The 15,368-nt window shown below is 47.9% G+C and overlaps 1 protein-coding gene across 1 annotated transcript in view; it reads right to left on the bottom strand.

The window, feature by feature from the left end:
* The window catches only part of itpr2 (inositol 1,4,5-trisphosphate receptor, type 2), a 98,256-nt gene that overhangs the window by 42,992 nt on the left and 39,896 nt on the right, over positions 1–15,368 (bottom strand). The window contains exons 35-37 of the mRNA XM_084452887.1: positions 14,818–14,999; positions 14,472–14,614; positions 4,671–4,779 (exon numbers count right to left, since the gene is read on the bottom strand). Coding sequence (XP_084309013.1) covers positions 4,671–4,779; positions 14,472–14,614; positions 14,818–14,999 — 434 coding nt within the window. The remainder of the gene's footprint in view (positions 1–4,670; positions 4,780–14,471; positions 14,615–14,817; positions 15,000–15,368) is intronic.

Here is a 15,368-nt window from a genome sequence, read left to right as displayed (position 1 = left end):
CAGAGAGAGAGGGGGGAGGACGGAGAGAGATGAAGAAAGAGAGAGGGACAGCAAGAAACAGAGAGGGACAGTGAGAGAATTGAGAGATGGAGAGAGAACAGGGAGAGAGCGGGAGAGAGACAGGAAGAGAGAGAAAGGGGGGAGCAAGAGGAAGAGGAAGAGAAAGAGAGAGAGAGAGAGAGAGAGAGAGAGAGAGAGAAGGTACCGAGACACAGACAAGCAGGGTGTGATGGAAGGAGAGAGAGACAAAGCAAAGAGTGGGAGGGAGAGAGAGTGACTGGGGGAGGGAGGGAGAACGTGATTGTCCGCGTGACGTTGGCTCAGACACTGCAGCCTGTTACGTAAGCGCCCCCCCCCCCACGCCCGCCAACCCCCCCCCCCCCCCCCCCTCATGGACTGAGCAGACGCTGCTCCCCTCCAATCCCCAGCTCCACAGACACAGCCCGCTTTTTTCTCTCACCTCACATGGCACCTCACATGGCTCCTCTCTCTCTCTCTCTCTCTCTCTCTCACACTCTCTCTCTCCCTCCCTGACTCTCCCTCTCCTCCCACTCACTGTGCCCCATGGGAGACACCAGCCTCTGCTGTCTCTCTCTATCCCCCACCTCCCTCCCCCCTTCCCTGCCTTCCTTCCTCTCCCTCTCTCTCTCTCTCTCCCTCTCTCTCCCTCTCTCTCTCCCTCTCTCCCCCTCTCCCCCCTCTCTCTCTCTCCCTCTCTCTCCCTCCCTCTCTCTCTCGCCCTCTCTCGCCCTCTCTCGCCCTCTCTCTCTCTCTCACACAATATCTAGTGAAACTGTAGCACCACACTCAGGGAAGCTGAGGTAGGACACCAAGGCCTCAGACATGCTGAAGCGCACACACTCTCTCTCACGCACACACACGCACACACACGCATGCACGCACGCGCGCACGCACACACTCACACTCACACTCACACTCACACTCACACTCACACTCTCGTTTGCACACTCACATTGTCTCGTGTGCTCAGGCTCTTCACAGGGACATGTCGTTTTAATCAAGACCTTATCTTCATATGGCTCAGGATGTTTGAGGAGTGTGAGCTCCAAAGTTCTGCATCATGACTGGCCACAGAGTCTAGCAGTGTGCCCTCATCTGACTTTCCTAGTACCCGTCATACTGCTAGATCTATTAAGAATAGGTACTGTACGTGTTGCTGTTATATGACTTGGACTTAAGTCTAAGTCATATAATAGCAACACATACCTATTCTTATTAGCAATATGACAGGTACTAAGAAAGTCAGATGAGACTGCAAGACTGCGTGGTCAGACGCGGTGTTGCCGTTACGATACGTACGGCCATTTGTAAGTACAGAGCGTCGCGACGGCGTGGCGGCTGTGTCAGCTGTTAGATCGCATCTGCCTGTGTAGCCGCTCAAAGACTCGCCTCGGGCTCACCTCCCTCGACCGAGGGGCTGCCAACACTCTCACAACTTTCCCTTTACTTTTCCACTGCCCTCTCTCCCTCCTCCTGTCTCTCCCCGGGCTGACAGAGGGAGAGAGAGAGAGGGAGAGAGAGAGAGAGAGAGAGAAAGGGTGAGGCGCTCCAGCACTCCCTGCTCACTGCAGTATTGATTTGTTTGTTCAGTGCTCCCCCCCCTCCCCCCTGTGAGAGTGTGTCCTCAGGTGCCTCTCTGTCTTATGTAACAGGGGAGAGCAGCAGAGGCCCTGTGCATACAGATGAAGGGGTGTCTGGGCAGGCGGCGCACAGAGAGCAAGAGAGAGACAGTGACAGAGGAGACTACAGAACAGAGCCCAGAGAGAGAGAGGGAGAGAGAGAGAAAGAGAGAGAGAGAGAGAGACAGACAGAGAGAGAGAGAAAGGAGACTACAGAACAGAGCCCAGAGAGAGAGAGGGAAAGAGAGAGAGAGGAGACTACAGAACAGAGCTCAGAGAGAGAGAGGGAGAGAGAGAGAGAGAGAGAGAGGGAGACAGACAGAGAGAGAGGAGACTACAGAACAGAGCCCAGAGAGAGAGAGAGAGAGAGAGAGAGAGAGAGACAGACAGAGAGAGAAAGGAGACTACAGAACAGAGCCCAGAGAGAGAGAGAGAGAGAGAGAGAGACAGACAGAGAGAGAGAGAGAGAGACAGACAGAGAGAGAAAGGAGACTACAGAACAGAGCCCAGAGAGAGAGAGGGAGAGAGAGAGGGAGACAGACAGAGAGAGAGAGGAGACTACAGAACAGAGCCCAGAGAGAGAGAGGGAGAGAGAGAGAGAGAGAGAGAGAGAGAGAGAGAGAGAAAGAGGGAGACAGACAGAGAGAGAGAGGAGACTACAGAACAGAGCCCAGAGAGAGAGAGGGAGAGAGAGAGAGAGGGAGACAGACAGAGAGAGAGAGAGAGGAGACTACAGAACAGAGCCCGGAGTGAGAGTGAGACAGACAGACAGACAGACAGACAGACAGACAGAGACTAACGTACAGAACAGAGCAGGCAGAGAGAGAGAGAGAGAGAGAGAAAGAGGCAGACAAAGAGACAGACACAGACTTCAGAACAGAGCAGGCAGGCAGGGGGAGAGAGAGAAAGAGAGAGGAGGAAGAGAGAAGAGAAAGCAAGACTCCAGCATAAGGCTAGGGTGAGTACAGCACAGCTGCTCAACCATGACAGAACAATCTGCTGTTCTGTCTGGGAGAGAGAGATCCACAGCTCAGTTCAGCCTAGAACAAAGAGAGAGCTCTACAGCTCAACCTGGGAGAGAGAGAAAGATCTACAGCTCAGCCCAGACCAGAGAGAGATATCTACAGCTCAGTCTGGGAGAGAGAGAGCGATATATACAGCTCACCCTGGGGAGAGAGAGGGAGAGAGAGAGATCTACAGCTCAGTCTGGGAAGGAGGGAACGATCTACAGCTCTGCCTGGGACAGAGAGAAAGCTACAGCTCAGCCTGGGAGAGAGCGAGAGATCTACAGCTCAGCCCAGAATAGACAGAGAGAGAGAGAGATCTACAGCTCAACCTGGGACAGAGAGACCTACAGCTCAGCCTAGAACAGAGAGAGAGAGATAGAGGGCGGGGAGATCTACAGCTCAGTCTGGGAAGGAGGGAGAGATCTAGGAAGCGCAGCGAAGTTAATAAGCGAGACAATGCATTATATTAAGGTTAATAAATCCTTTATTATGCAGTTATTAATAGTATGTTTCACCCAGCTCCCCCATAAGAGCTGTCTTTGTGTGATTTTGTGTTTCACCACTAAAATATTGCTTTAGTATGTAATGTTTTATTCACATTGTATCAACCTTGACCACATGTACTGATCATTCCAGATGTGGGAGCTACGTGAAACATACTGTTAATAAGTGCATAATAAAGGATTTATTAACCTTAATAATGCATTGTCTCGCTTTAGATTCACTACTGCAAAATTGCATAATAAGTGCATAATTAACTGCTAATAAATGCATAATAAGTGCATAATAGCAGTCTATAAACAGTTAACAAGCTTCTTATAAGTGCTTATAAATGTCATATAATCTAACAATAAACGTGTTTATTATGCTATTATTAAACACTTGTATAGTCTTATTTATGCATAATAATGTCTTATAAGCATGTTATAAGGATTTATAAGGTCCTTATTACCTATTAACTAACATTTATAATCTATCAATAAGCGTGTTTATGACGCTATTATTAAACATTACTATAGTATTATTAACACATAATAATGTCTTATAAGCATCTTAAGGACTTATAAGGTCCTTATTACCTATTAATTAACGCTTATTACGGATGGTTACTATAAAGCGCTTCCGAGATCTACAGCTCAGCCTGGGAGAGAGAGATGTATAGCTCAACCTGGGACAGAGAGAGATCTACAGCTCAGCCTCGAACAGAGAGAGATATCTACAGCTCAGCCTAGAACAGAGAGAGAGAGATCTACAGTTCAATCTGGAGAAAGCTACAGCTCAGCCTGTGAGACAGAGATCTACAGCTCAGCCAAGAACAGAGAGAGATCTACAGTTCAACCTGGGACAGAGAGAGAGATCTACAGCCTGTGGGGGAGAGGGGGGGGATCTACAGCTCAGTCTTGGAAGGAGGGAGAGATCTACAGCTCTGCCTGGGACAGAGAGAGATGTACAGCTCAACCTGGGACAGAGAAAAAGCTATAGCTCATCCTGGGAGAGTGAGATCTACAGCTCAGCCTAGAACAGAGAGAGAGAGAGAGAGAGAGAGAGAGGGAGAGAGATTTACAGCTCAGCCTAGAACAGAGAGAGAGAGAGAGAGAGAGAGAGAGAGAGAGAGAGAGGGAGAGAGAGAGATTTACAGCTCAGCCTAGAACAGACAGAGAGAGATATACAGCTCAACCTGGGACAGAGAGAGAGATCTACAGCTCAGCCTAGAACAGAGAGAGAGAGAGATCTACAGTCCACAGAGAGAGAGGGGGAGAGAGAGAGAGAGAGAGAGAGAGAGAGAGAGAGAGAGAGATAGAGAGAGGAGTGAGAGAGAGAGATATCTATAGCTCAGCCTGGGATACGGTATCTCAGATGAACCCCCAAACTCCAGGAATTAAATGCTAGATTAAATACAGATACACAACCAGATTAGACAATTAGCTAGTTCCTGTAGTGCAGCACTCCTCAAACACTACACCCACACACGTGCACACACGCACACGCACACATCCCCGAGCCTCTGTTAACCAGTACTCACAGGCTCCTCAAAGGCCTCCTTCTTGTCCAGCATCTCTCTCAGAGTCTGCAGGATCTTGATGCACAGCTTCTCCTCCTTGTCCATCAGCTTCTTGGTGTGTTTGATCAGTCTGGAAGAGAACAGAACAGCTCTCAGAACACAGATTTATATCCGCTAGTCAGACCGCCAGACATGGACCCAGCTGCAGATGACAGCCTTAAGTACAAACTTGAAAGCCAGAGATGGATTTTGTATCTACATTGGGCCGGTGGCCTGCAGACAAAGATGGTTCCAGTTCTCTAACTCAGAGAAGTATGAAAAGTATGTTATAAAAACCAGACTTTTTTGCAGCATTTGCATCTGTGCAAAGTTTGAAAACTAAGCATTCAGCCTATAGAGAAAATGTAGTCCTTTATGACGGAACAAACTTTTCACTGGTGTTACTAGAGGTGATGAGGTTGAGGTAGTGTCTGATGAAGCTCCACCCACACGAAGACAGCTCTGACATCCCATTCGGTAAACAATGCATACAGTACATACCATGTTTAACACTAGAGGTGCGTTGAAAAAATGGACTCCTTTCGGATATGGACTTCACAGTGCAATCCTGACATTCTTATAATCACGGAATCCTGGCTTAACAAGAAAAAAAACCTGACTGATGTTGCTTTAGAAGGCTTTACCTTTTACAGGTGTGATAGAATTAAAAGAGGAGGCTGTGTCCTCTGTAGTAAATATTTTTTAATTTCTAACATTGTCTTCTCAAAATTAGTTCCAGACCAATTTGTCTAATCGCAAAGATTGATCTGGGTGAAACTCTGCTGTTGGTCTCATACACACACACACACACACACACACAACACACACACACACACACACACACACACACACACACACACACACACACTCCCCCCAACTAATTTTAAAAATCCTTCAAGATCAGCTTTAATCAATTTAATTTTAACTAATAAGTCACAAACTCCTAAAAGCATTAATCTTCCATCTAGATGCAAGTGATCACTGCCAGACAGCATGTATTAGAGACAAAAAGATTAAGATTAAGGTCCTTTTATTAAGCATTAGTTAATAGGTAATACGGTCCTTAAAGGGGCACTTCACCGATTAGCATTAAGCCTTGTATCATTCCCAAATGTGCAGTATTTTACAATTAATGTGGTTTTCCTTTCCTCAGTGTTTCCTGGGGCTATTTTTCTCACTTTCAAAAAAACGGGTAAAAAAAAACTCTACAAATGATGTCAAATGACGTCTCTCTGGGCGCGTCAATTGTAGAGATTTGGTCCCTCCTGCTCAGAACTACAACTTCTAGTTCCCCATTTTTCTGTGCCCGCCCACACCTAAAATGAGGGCCGGCATCCATGCTCCAGCAAGAAAACCACAACACCTGTGGACGAAAACAGGCAGGATCCACTTATGACCATGGCAGAAGGCAATTTTCCATCTGATACTGTATGCATGAAGAGGATTTTGAAAGTCTACTTCTGGAATCGGACATATGTGGCTATCTGTAGCGAACCGGAATACAGCGAGGGCTAGGCTATTTTAGGAATTTAGATCGAGAATGTGAATGCTAAGCCACCTGGGAGAAACGGACAGCTAAGCATGAAGTAAGCATTGTATTACTAACACAGCAATGTAGAAATAATTTCATATAACAGGCCTACTGGGCTCGGTTTGAATTATAAGCATACATAAGCTTGCCTTGGTAATGTTCTGCTCTTTTCTTGTAGACAATATCACTTGACAGCCTAGCGCTATTTCCTGGAGTGAATGTAGGCTACCGTGGATTCCAAGAGACTGCAAAGGCTCATGATGCACTGTGACCAGTTTGACCTGAGCCAATACATGACACATTTTTTCTTTTTTTTAAATTTGTAATTCACATTGTCTCTGATTAAAACATAGGCTATTAATATTTATGTTGGTTGTGGTTTGTTTTACTAACCAGAGTGCTGTTTCATATTGATGCGGACCGGCCGTCCACACTCCCATAGAGAAAGCACTGCATGAGAGCACTGTCTGTTGGATAACCGGAGCTTGAGCTTGCATTCGTGAAGTCGAGAGCTTTCGCCCAGTCCAACCCTTGTGTTTCTGCGACCCTCCTAAGTCAAGATATGGCCGTTTAGGTGTTCAAGTCATGGTAGGAAAACTTTCGTTTTCACCTCTACCGCGAATAGCACTGCATGAGAGTATGTAACTAGCGAATCGTCTGTGGAAAAAAGGTCGCACCATAACAATTATGTGCACTCGCACAAATGCTCCCAATTGTATTTTGAGGTTTTTTTCGAGAGCTGGAGGCGGCACGAAATTTTTCTCTATGCAGGAAAAACCCTGGGTATTTTGATAGGCCTTATTTGGCCTAGTTGCGCTGTCTATTTGAGCCAGATCAAGTGAATGATTTGTAATTCTAATTATTTGGCTATATTGGATAGCCACATTTTTATACAAGTAGGGTAATATTCATCAATCAACCAATCAATCAAAGCTTTATTTGTATAGCGCATTTCATACCCAGAGGCAACACAATGCGCTTTACAGAGAACAAGGGAGGTGGGCATACGACCCACCCCTACATATTCCAGAGGGAAGAAAAAAAACAGTAATCACCCGGGGGCCAGATAAGTGAGCTGTAAAAATTCTTCCCTGACCCCTCTCAACAAGGCGATTGAGCAAGCTCCAGGAGTATGTTTGTCTACCAGCTAAGAACATTTATAAAGCAATAAATTACATTAAATTACATTTCATTCATTCATACTGGTTTACATAGCCCACCTTAAACAATTTGATAGTAGCCTTCAAGGAATTCCCATATCCCCATCTTTGCTGAGCAAAGGTTTTGTGTGAAAGGAACTGCCTGTTACATTGATGTATACCTACTGTAGGCAGGCTGAATTCAGCGCTTGAAGCAAGTTTGAAATGTTGAGCTGTTTGCTTTCTGACCTGCTTTTGAAAGTAGCAGTCTAAGTATTGGTAGTCCCTAAAACGTTCCCCAAATGACATACATGTAGGCCTACTTGTATTTGTGCTGCTAGTTCCAATATTCCATTCAGCAAATTCCAAATTCGAGACTGGAGAATGGAGACTTCTCTTCCTTCATATTCCGAGCAGAAACGAAAGGAGAATTTTGCCCTGATCAGAGGGAGCCATGCATGGCCTTGAATTAATTTTGGTGTAACTGGAGAGGGTCTCAGTGCTTTCAAATAAGTAGCCTGCATTAATGAACTGTTTGGTTAAATGTGTTCCCCTATGTCAATATTGGCAAGAATAAGGCATTCATCTGTTATAAGTTGTTGATGTTCTAACTAGAAATTCTGTTCTGAATTCTCTTCAATCCAGATTCAGACCAGGACATAGCACCTCATCAGCCGCAACACTAGTAGTAAATTATATTATCACTGCTATTGATAATAAACAGAAATGTGAGGCACTGTTCATTGACCTCTCTAAAGCTGTTGTCTTTACAGTTGATCACTCCTACTAAACAGACAGGCCGAAATAGGCTTAAAGCAAATGCATAGGATTATCTATCAAATAGGACACAAGATGTATTAGTAGATCTTCCTTTCTTAGCCAAAAGAAAAGTCCCTCAAAGATCTATCCTTGGTCCCTTACTTTTCACCATTTACATAAATGCTTATTGCATATTGCTTCTAATCTTTCTAACTGTACTGCTCATTTCTATGCTGATGACACAGTACTCTATACAACATTGTCTACTATCAGCGAAGACCTACTGTCAGCACTGCGCCATAGTGTCCCAAGATGTCCAGCAGATGGCGGCAGAGTGCACCGTACTTGGATTTTGTGGACTGATTTGGGCTTGGCTCACCCTAAGTGGGTTCACCTGTTTGGTTGCTGATTGCATGCACCTGTATTTAAGAGGTGTCTGTGTTTTGCCATGCATTCGAGCCTCATATGTTTCTAGGAGACTCCTGTACCTTTGTTACCCTTTGTGGGACCTTCTTTTGGATTAAAGCAAGTTTGTTTTTGGCTCCTATGCTCAGCGTCCTGTACTTAAACTCAGTACTCTTAAGTTAGCATCGTGACAGTAGGCTCGAATCATCAACATGAGTTTAACAGGCGCTGAAGGAGCGGACATCAGCCTATCCCAAGTGCTCGGAGCTTTGAAGACCCAAGGATCCTCAATCCAGCAGATCCAGACCTGGATAACACAGCAAATGCATCAACAGAACCCCCCAGGCGGCAAGACATTCCTTCAGAAACCGGAGCGGTATGATGGCATCCCAGAGACCTGTCAGGGATTTTTGACTCAATGTGACCTGTTTTTTGTTATGCAGCCAGATCAGTTCCCCTCAGAAAGAGCTAAGGTCGCTTTTATGATTTCTCTGCTCTCAGGTAAAGCTCTAGTGTGGGCTACTGCCCTGTGGGAGGCTAGTTCCCCACTTTGTGCTAATGCAGCAGAGTTCTCTAAAGCACTACGCCAGGTTTTCAACCATCCTGTGAGTGGCAGAGAAGCAGCACGCCGCATCAGCACGCTCCGCCAAGGGGCCAGAGCCGTTTCTGAGTATGCTATAGAATTCCGCACCTTGGCAGCTGAGAGTAAATGGAACAATGAAGCACTTTTGACCACTTTTTATAACGGTCTATCTGAGGCGGTCAAGGATGATTTGGCTAGTCGGGAGTGGGGTGCCACTTTAGATGAGCTCATTACCACCTCTATCTGCCTCGATCAGCGCATACGCGAAAGGAGGCGTGAGCGCAGGCTTCCCAACTCCGCACAGCCCCAAGTGTGTTCGCCACAGAGCGCGTCAGCTCCCGCTGCTCAGCCCACTCAAGCGGAGGCTATGGAGATAGGCAGGTACCGCATCACACCTGCTGAAAGAGAGCGTCGCCGCAGAGAGAGATGCTGTCTTTACTGCGGTGAGGCTGGTCATTACAGAGACCGATGCCCCCAGCTGCAGGGAAACGAAAACGCTCATTAGGGGAAGGGGACAGCTTAGTGAGCAGTTTGGTCCGATCTCAGTCCCCCAACCCAGCTAAGCGCCTATCCCTGAGTGCTCAACTCACCTGGACCCCAGAGAACCCTGAGAACATCCCAATCACTGTGCTGATCGATTCCGGTTCAGAGGAGAATCTGATGAACTCTGCTCTGGTCACACGCCTCGGTCTACCGGTCATGGCTCTTCCCAATCCTGTGAGAATACAGGCACTCGACGGACGACCCCTAGGCTCCGGTAAGATCAACTACATGACGCGCCCCTTATCGCTACAGATTGGTTCACATAAAGAGACTATCTCTTTGGCTTTAGTCGAATCCCACCATGACATGGTGGTACTAGGGTTTCCCTGGCTCCAGAAGCACAACCCCCTAATCAATTGGTCCACTGGGGCAATTTTGTCATGGAGCTCAGAGTGTGTTTCAGCCAATCATTTTACACCTGTGATGGAGTGTTCCGCTGCCTGTTCATCTCCTGAGCTCACTTCAGTCCCTGCCGAGTATCATGACTTAGCTGAAGTGTTTAGTAAGACTAGAGCTACAGAACTACCCCCTCACAGATCTTATGACTGTGCCATTGACCTGTTGCCTAACACTATTCCCCCCCGGGGACGACTGTACCCTCTCTCCGTCCCAGAGACTCAGGCCATGGAGGATTACATTAGTGAGTCCCTTACCAATGGGCTTATTAAGCCCTCGACCTCACCCGTGTCAGCAGGGTTCTTCTTTGTACCCAAGAAAGATGGTGGTCTACGACCATGCATAGACTACCGAGCACTGAACAACATCACAGTGAAAAACAAATATCCGTTGCCACTCATGTCTTCTGCTTTTGACCTCCTTGGAGGAGCTACAGTGTTCACCAAACTAGACCTGCGGAACGCTTACCATTTGGTCCGCATCAGAGAGAATGATGAGTGGAAGACTGCATTTAGCACCCCTAGTGGACATTATGAATACTATGTGATGCCGTTTGGTCTGACTAATGCACCCGCTGTGTTCCAAGCCTTTTTAAACGACGTGCTCAGAGACTTCCTCAACCGCAGTGTGTTTGTTTACCTCGATGATGTGCTCATCTTCTCCAAGTCCCTTACAGAACATCGTCAGCACGTCCGGCAGGTCCTACAGCGGTTACTGGACAATCAGCTGTTTGTCAAACTAGAGAAGTGTGAGTTCCATGTTACACGCACCTCCTTTTTGGGGTATGTCATCTCCCCTGACGGTGTGATCATGGACCAATCCAGGGTGCAAGCAGTACTGGACTGGCCGGTTCCTACCACTCTCAAACAGGTACAACGTTTTGTGGGATTTGCTAACTTCTATCGTCGTTTCATCCGAGGTTTCAGCTCCATTGTAGCACCCATCACAGCAGTGACCCGTGGAGCACCGACCAAACTCAGATGGACCCCAGAGGCACAAGCGGCATTCGAGCACCTCAAGGCTCAGTTCACGTCGGCTCCCCTGCTGAGGCATCCTGACCCTACCCTACCGTTTGTATTGGAGGTGGACGCGTCCGGTTCTGGAGTTGGAGCCGTGCTTTCCCAGAAGTCAGGTATGGACAATAAGACTCACCCGTGTGCCTTTTTCTCTCGCAAGCTCAGTGACGCTGAAAGGAACTACGACGCCGGTGACAGGGAGCTGTTGGCCATCCTACGGGCGCTTGAGGAATGGAGACACTGGCTAGAAGGAGCACGCCACCCATTCACTGTCATCACGGATCATAAAAACCTCCAGTACATCCGTGGAGCCAAACGCCTGAACCCCCGACAAGCCAGGTGGGCTCTGTTTTTCACCCGATTCAGGTTTATCATCACGTTTCGCCCCGGAACCAAGAACGCCAAGGCTGATGCCTTATCACGACAGTATGACGTTGATGTTACTGACCCTGTCCCCGAGTGCATCATTCCCCCCAGCTGTGTGGTGGGACAGGTGACGCTTGCCCTGGAGGACGCCATCCGGCGTGCGCAAGAGGAGGATCCGGGTCCTGGTGGAGTACCCCTGGGCCATCTGTATGTCCCACTCAACGCCCGCTCTGATGTTCTACAGTGGGGGCATGACTCACCAGTGACGGGGCATCCGGGGACTGCCCGCACGGTAGAGCTAGTTAGCCGCCACTTTTGGTGGCCGCGCATGAGAAGCGACATTGAGGAATATGTCCACGCATGTACAGTCTGTGCTACACAGAAGTCAGGGAACCAAGCCCCGGCAGGCCTGCTTCACCCCCTGCCGGTCCCATATCGACCATGGTCCCACATTTCGATGGATTTCATCACAGGCCTACCACCTTCTGATGGCAACACTGTGATTTTTGTAATCGTGGACCGGTTCTCTAAAGCTGCCCACTTTGTCCCTTTACCTAAGCTGCCTTCAGCGAAGGAAACCGCCGATGTGGTGGTCCGGGAGGTGGTGCGTTACCATGGCATCCCAAGTGACATTGTCTCTGATAGAGGCCCCCAATTCATGTCCAAGTATTGGTGTGCATTTTGGTCCTTGTTTGAAACATCTGTCAGTCTTTCTTCAGGCTATCATCCCGAGAGTAATGGACAGACGGAACGTGTGAACCAGGAACTGGAGAAATACTTGCGCTGTATGGTCTCATCCAATCCGGGTGCCTGGAGTCGGAAGCTGGTGTGGGCTGAAATCGCCCACAACCAACTGAGTGGGTCATCCACCGGTATGTCCCCTTTTGAGGTTCAGTATGGATTTGTCCCACCGTTTTTTCCCTCTCAACAGTCCGAGTCTGCGGTCCCCTCTGCGGATGCTGCTGTGGCCAGGTGCCGCCAGGCCTGGAAAAAGGCCCGTGCTGCGCTTACGCGCACCACCGAACGCCATCGAATCCAGGCCAATCGCAGGAGACGGCCTACCCCGACGTTCCGCCCTGGACAGAAAGTGTGGCTCTCCACCAAGAACCTGCCTCTGCGCACAGCCACCAAGTTCACTCCCCGGTTCATCGGCCCGTTTCCTGTGGAGAGGAGGGTTAACCCGGTGGCTTACAAACTCAAACTTCCTAGGACTCTCCGGGTGAGACCGGTGTTCCATGTCTCCTTATTGAAACCTCTATTCTCCTCACCCTTGTCCAGGCCTGCCCCGCTGCCGCCCCCTCCGCGGGTCATCGCTGGTGGCCCGGTCTACACCGTCCGGAGGCTGCTGGATTCCCGGCGGTGGGGGCGGGGCCTCCAGTACCTGATAGACTGGGAGGGCTACGGCCCGGAGGAGCGCTCATGGGTGCCCTCCCGGCACGTCCTGGATCCTGGCCTCATCCGCGCCTTTCACCGCGCCCACCCTCTCAAACCTGGCCCACCTGGAGGTGGTCGTCGGGAGGGGGGCACTGTCAGCACTGCGCCATAGTGTCCCAAGATGTCCAGCAGATGGCGGCAGAGTGCACCGTACTTGGATTTTGTGGACTGATTTGGGCTTGGCTCACCCTAAGTGGGTTCACCTGTTTGGTTGCTGATTGCATGCACCTGTATTTAAGAGGTGTCTGTGTTTTGCCATGCATTCGAGCCTCATATGTTTCTAGGAGACTCCTGTACCTTTGTTACCCTTTGTGGGACCTTCTTTTGGATTAAAGCAAGTTTGTTTTTGGCTCCTATGCTCAGCGTCCTGTACTTAAACTCAGTACTCTTAAGTTAGCATCGTGACACCTTCAGCTACTTCAATCAGCTGGCTAGACTATAATCTATCCTTCTGCCACCATATCACTTACTTAAAAAAATAAAATGAAACCCATATCAGATTTCTACACAATCAAATTCTGTTTCTCACAGGAGAGAAGGAAAATTATTATATAGACAAACATCCTGCCAATTCTTGACTTTGGTGACACCCTGAACAGGTACACCTCAGCCTCTATCCTAAAGTCCCTTGTATCCATCACAGTGCCTTAAGATTCATCACCAAGCTCTCATCTCTTACTCCCCTTCAAACACTAAAGAATTATAAACTGATACCTCTGGGACTGTAGTTTGTAAATGCCATTGATGCTAGTCATTTACTTGTACTGTCACTACTATGTATTTTTCCTATTGTGCTACTGTAGTTGTTGATTGCAAGTTGGTACACTGTCATTGTTGTCTGCACGCTGTCACTGTTTTCTTTGTTTTCTGTTTTTGTACTCTGAGTTACTATATGTTGTTTGTAAGCAGAGCACATCTATACAAGATCCCTGGTCTCAGTATGTTCTTCCCTGTCTAAATAAAGGCTCCTATCTATCTATTATTAATAACATGACAGTATCACAATATAATCTCGCTCCAGCATACATACAGTACCATGTTATTATTAAGGATGACAATACCATGGTATAATCTCACTCCAGCAGATTATGACCCTGTGATGTCACACTTGGACATGTGGTAAATAAAGGTAATAATGATCGTGAGGTAGCGTCTGGGGGTTGAATGCCTGGATTCACATACAGGGCATTTCTTAAAATGAGGCAAGGTCTAATGATGTTACATAATGACATTATGTTTCTCTCTGTAGATCAGTCTGGCCACACTCCCATTCAGACTGAGTTCTACCCAGCAGATATTTGCTGGGCCAATCATAACCGTATAATCAAATTATCTAATATGGGGCAGGTTTGATACAACAACTGTACCCATTTGATACGATGATATGACGACTAACCCACGTTTGATTGCTCTGATTGGTTATAAATCTATCCAACTGCGTCCAGAGGCATTTTGGTCTGCGACCATTGATAATGCACCTTGGAAATTGAAAATAAACTCAGCAGTTCCTGACCCTTCGCATTTTTGCAAATTGGGACTGACGAAGCCAGGCTATAAAACACCTGCCCTGTGTAAACAAACAATAAATAAAATGTAACAAAATCTCCTCACTTGGACATGAAGGCTTCGCTCTGGCATCGTAGGCGAGCTGCCTCTGGAAAGAGCAGCTCCGGGCTGTGGAGGACATCCACCAGGACAGAAAACTCCGCCTGCACCCGGGGACTGAACTGCTCCTCTAGACATGCCACCACGCCCTGGACACAGACATCACACCACATGTGATCACACTGACTATCTACCAACACCATCTATCTACCACACACACACGCACGCACGCACGCGCGCACACACACACACACCACTCAGGATACACAGGATAACCAGAACATACACTACAGCTTCAACACAACAGTGTGTGTGTGTGTAGTTGTGTATGTGTGCTCATATGTGTTGTTACCTGCAGTTTCTCAATGATGCTCTTGTAGTCGGGGCCTCCCAGGGTCTCTTTGCGGGGCCGGGTGCGGGCGGTGATCCTCCAGTCCTTGGCAGCTCGCTGCACCATGTTGGAGTGAGCCTTCAGAGACAGTGTGTTCACCTGGCTGTCCAGGTCCACTGGGATGGCTATAGCCCGCGCCTTGGCTGGACACGGACACACACACACACAGACACACACACACCACATCTTTAATTAAAAAAATTGTTATAGCCGTTTTTAAAATGCAATGTCACGAAGGGCCACAAGGGTTACAAAAGTGCAACAGCCATTGGCAGCCTACACCCTCAACATCGACCTGTTGTTTCTATATAGATTATGTCTGTTGAATAGAACAGGTACCTCTCTATGTCAGTCAGGGTTCCGATGAGTTTACCTTTACACTAACCATTTCATCCCTCCATCCTTCCATCCCTCCATCATCCTCCACTCTATAGCCTTCTACCTCCCTATATGGTAAATGGCAATGGTAAATGGACTGCACTTATATAGCGCTTTTATCCAAAGCGCTTTAC

Source organism: Borostomias antarcticus, assembly GCF_949987555.1.
Source record: "Borostomias antarcticus genome assembly, chromosome: 18".
NCBI classification, from domain to species: Eukaryota; Metazoa; Chordata; class Actinopteri; order Stomiiformes; family Stomiidae; genus Borostomias; species Borostomias antarcticus.
This window is presented reverse-complemented; position numbering and strand designations above follow the sequence as displayed.